Source organism: Plasmodium cynomolgi (assembly GCF_000321355.1).
Source record: "Plasmodium cynomolgi strain B DNA, scaffold: 0002, whole genome shotgun sequence".
NCBI lineage: Eukaryota > Apicomplexa > Aconoidasida > Haemosporida > Plasmodiidae > Plasmodium > Plasmodium cynomolgi.
The window spans coordinates 2,656-6,493 of NW_004192643.1; the positions used below are offsets into that span (position 1 = coordinate 2,656).

The window sequence follows — 3,838 nt, forward strand, 5'->3', positions numbered from 1 at the left end:
TGTCACTTAGTTTCTATTTTTCTAATTTTCATTAGTTTATTAATTTAGAACATGGCATGAATATTAATGGATGATTTATTCCAATGGTGTATTATCTTTTTATTTGATGATAAATTTGACTTACTTTCTGCAACACTTTTGGGTATTATCATAATATGTCCTTCTGGAAGTACAATTCATCATTTCTGCTTTCGCTCAGTTTTATCAATTATAACGACACCGAAGGGTGAAGGTCGAATAATGTAGTAATGTCTTGAATGTGAGCTTCATGTTGCTCTTAACTTTGTAATTTTGTGTGTACTTAGTTTTGAAGAAATTGAAAGTAATTTTTGTTACATACATTTTTGGGAGCAATAATAAGATGAGGCATACAAAAAGTTATGCACTAGGTTTGCGTCTACTACTGGTGAGAAAATTTACGTTAACGTGACCTATTATATGGAATAATCTTATAATATGTCTACAGTCAACATATTTGTTGCACATAACTTGGAGCGCATATTAGTTTATTATCAAGTGGAATGTTATTTTTAAACTTTTCCAATTTTAATTCCTCGATGGAGCTTATTATTTAATAGAAAAACTCTAACATTTTGTGCAGGTCAATTTCACCATTCGATTGTTTAGTAGATAATTGTACACTATGTTAACGCTGTACCAGGTAGTAATTTCGTTACAGAACAGAGTAGCCTATTTTTTTGATTAAAATTAATTCTTATATTATTTGGATTTTTTCATAATTTTTTTTTTATCACTTTGCATGTTTCATTCGCTTCTAGTGTATAACCCTTTTTTAGTACTCCTATTTTTTCTCTTTTAATTATTACCCAGTTATTCCTTAATTCGCTCAGCTATTTTTTTTTTTTTGCATTTTTTCCACACCTATTTTATGGCGCGTCGTAGAAATTAAATGTATTTTTATTTCTATAGAAGGAATTCCATATTCAGCTTTCTCAATAGAGAAAGAACTTGTGTATTTCTCATTTCAGTTTTTGCAATTTCTGCACAGAGAAAAATAACTTTTATTTTTATGGGGTTTCGAGGGAGTTTAAAAAAGTGCGATGATTTTTCTACACTAACGGATCCGTGCATGTTCCTGTGAATTATAAACCTAAAATGTTTCTATCTTTTTCTCCTTTTAAAGACATTCAAACATAAGCAGATCTAAATAAAATAACCTGTTCATGTCTTAATTTAGTAAAAATAGTAGGCTGCGTCATGTCATAATTGCAATAATGGATATATGTGTCAAATATGGACAATTTTATATTACGATATTGTTGTTAAAATATAGAGAGGTAGAGATATAGAAGAAAATTTTGTATCAATATAATGAAGGCACACATTTCTTTTATTTTTTCTCATGTAATATTTCCTGAACTTAGTTCCTTTGCTAAAATAGTGTACTTAGCATCATCCTTTTTGACAGATATGTAACGCAGCTATATAGTTATGTGTATACAACATGTAGGGCTTGTTCCACTACTATATTTGGTAGAAGTCAGAATAAAGTGCAACATTGGAATGTGCTCGTTATATGTAACACATTTCGAATGGGGAAAATGGAACAACTATTTCAAAGTATTTCTTCTAGGGGTATTCTTTTTAAAAAAAGCCCCCATGTTTGTTCCTTATAAATTTAGTTTATTATACAGTCTAATTTTGGTAAAAAATCTTTCTTTCTTTTTTTTTGTTCTGTATTTATTTTCTCTTCGACCAATAGCTGTAGAGTAGACGTTATAGGTGAATCATATATTCGGGAAAGATGTAAAAACAAAGAATTCAAATTAAAACAAGAGTTCATTTTTAAAATGAGAAACAAATGAAAGAATTGTTGTTTTTCATGGTATAAATTGGTAAAAGCATTAAAATGGCCATTTAAACGTTTTGTATTGGGAATATGCTGGATATAAATTATGAAAATAAAGCAGAACAAGGACAAAAAAAAAAAAAAAAGGCAAACAGTATCGGTTAAAAGGCAGAAAATAATATTGAATTTAAACTATACATACTACTACATTACAATAATTATCACCATTTGGAGAAATATATATATATTTCTTTTTCTTCCTTGCTTTCAGGAGAAAATATATGCTCAAATATTACAAATTTGTTTTGTTGGGCACTAATAACCCTTCCACCACGGTAACTGCATCATAACTTGAGCTATTTCAACTTGGCACATACTGAATAGCTCTTCTCTTAATTCAGTGCAAGCAGATTTATACTGCTCAGTCAATACCCTAAATTCATCCTTCGTTATGGATTTCTCCCTAGTGAGATCATAAAGGAGTTTTTCAAAAGAGTTTTCTTTCTTTGGTAGTTGTGTTTTTGCCACTTCATCAAAATATCCCCATATATTTTTTCTAAAGGTATCTTTTCTCACTTTATATTTATGCTTTATTTCATCATATAAGGTTAAAAAGTGATTTATAATATCATAAAATTTATTTTCTTCGTTTCCACACACTTGCCACCATACGTTACGAATGTCGCTCTTCTGTGGATATAATTCTAAAGAATTTATCAATTCGTTTATTTCTTCTTCTGATAATTGTTTTTCATCTTCTTCAATATTCTCTTGTACATCATTTAATTCATTTTCATAAAATTCGTCCTTGTTGCTTTTATTGGTCTTTTTTTTACGTTTTCCAAAATTTATTTTCGAGACCACTTGTTCAACACCACGCGTCTTTTTTTTTGCTTTATTTCTATCTGAGATGTCATCTTCACTTGGATATAACTGCGCTAAATTCCTTAAATAATGTTCATGGCTTGAAAGAAGTTGTGAATTGGGTGTATTAGGGAGCAGCGATATGTTCTACGTGAAGGTGAAAAAGAAGTTAAAAATGATGGTTACGGCTTTTTATTTTGCGTTCATTGAATTATAAGCAATAAATGATTGTCTCCAATAACTCATTCTATCCAAATAAATAATTCCTTCCAATAAATGAACATAAAATAAAAGGGTAGTTTAGCTTAGAAAAATGTTCTATATTTTTTACCGGTAGCATCACGTACACGATGAAAAACATCGATGCAATGGATTGCCCAGGAAGGAAGAGTCTTGCAAAGCTTCTCTTAGAAGAATTCATCTTTAAGATACGGAATTTCTGTTATAAAATATACTTAGTAATTTATATTTTTTTTCTTTCTATTTCGTGATACTTTCAAAATAAAACAAAAATTGTTTATCATATAAAGGAAGATAACACATTATTATATTTTTAAAACCATGAAAAATAGAATGTTCACTTCTATGCAAATTTAATCAGTGGTAATTTGATTAGATTTTCTGCGCTACATTGTAAATAAAAGATATTATATATCATTAAAAATGCTACATAAAATATAACACAGCGGAAATAGACATACTAAAAAGGAGCAAAATTAATGGAAGAAAAAAAGGGGATTATATAAATCTATTACTTTATAATATACAGAATTAGAAGAAGGCTCTTTAAAAAAAATAAATCTAATTGGATATCCTTAAATAAATGTTATTTTCGGTTTTGTATAAACATAAAATATGCTCTTAAAAAGTCTACAGTTTTCCGATATTTCTATTATCATATATATTTATAATTAATGAAAAAGGGGGGACACCAATTGATGTTATGTTTTTAAATAAATAATTAAAAGGAATATATAATTTAATTCTCCATGTAAAGGTCGGTCATAAGCTTCTAATGAAAATGGCTCGCAATTATAATATAATATAAAATACAGAGGTAAATTTTATATATACTCAAAATTTGTGTCTACCTACTTCTCAAAATTGGATTCATATGAAATGTATTATTAAAACTTATTGGCAGCAAATTGTTCTAATAATAAC

The 3,838-nt window shown here is 28.3% G+C and overlaps 1 protein-coding gene across 1 annotated transcript; it reads right to left on the reverse strand.

The window, feature by feature from the left end:
* Window positions 1-2,125: 2,125 nt before the first annotated feature.
* On the reverse strand, window positions 2,126-3,095 carry PCYB_001070 (hypothetical protein; the record flags this gene model as incomplete). Its single annotated transcript, XM_004227552.1, has 2 exons — window positions 2,126-2,821; window positions 3,006-3,095. The coding sequence occupies 2 exons, from the start codon at window positions 3,093-3,095 to the stop codon at window positions 2,126-2,128; spliced, it is 786 nt and encodes a 261-aa protein (XP_004227600.1).
* Window positions 3,096-3,838: the final 743 nt, after the last annotated feature.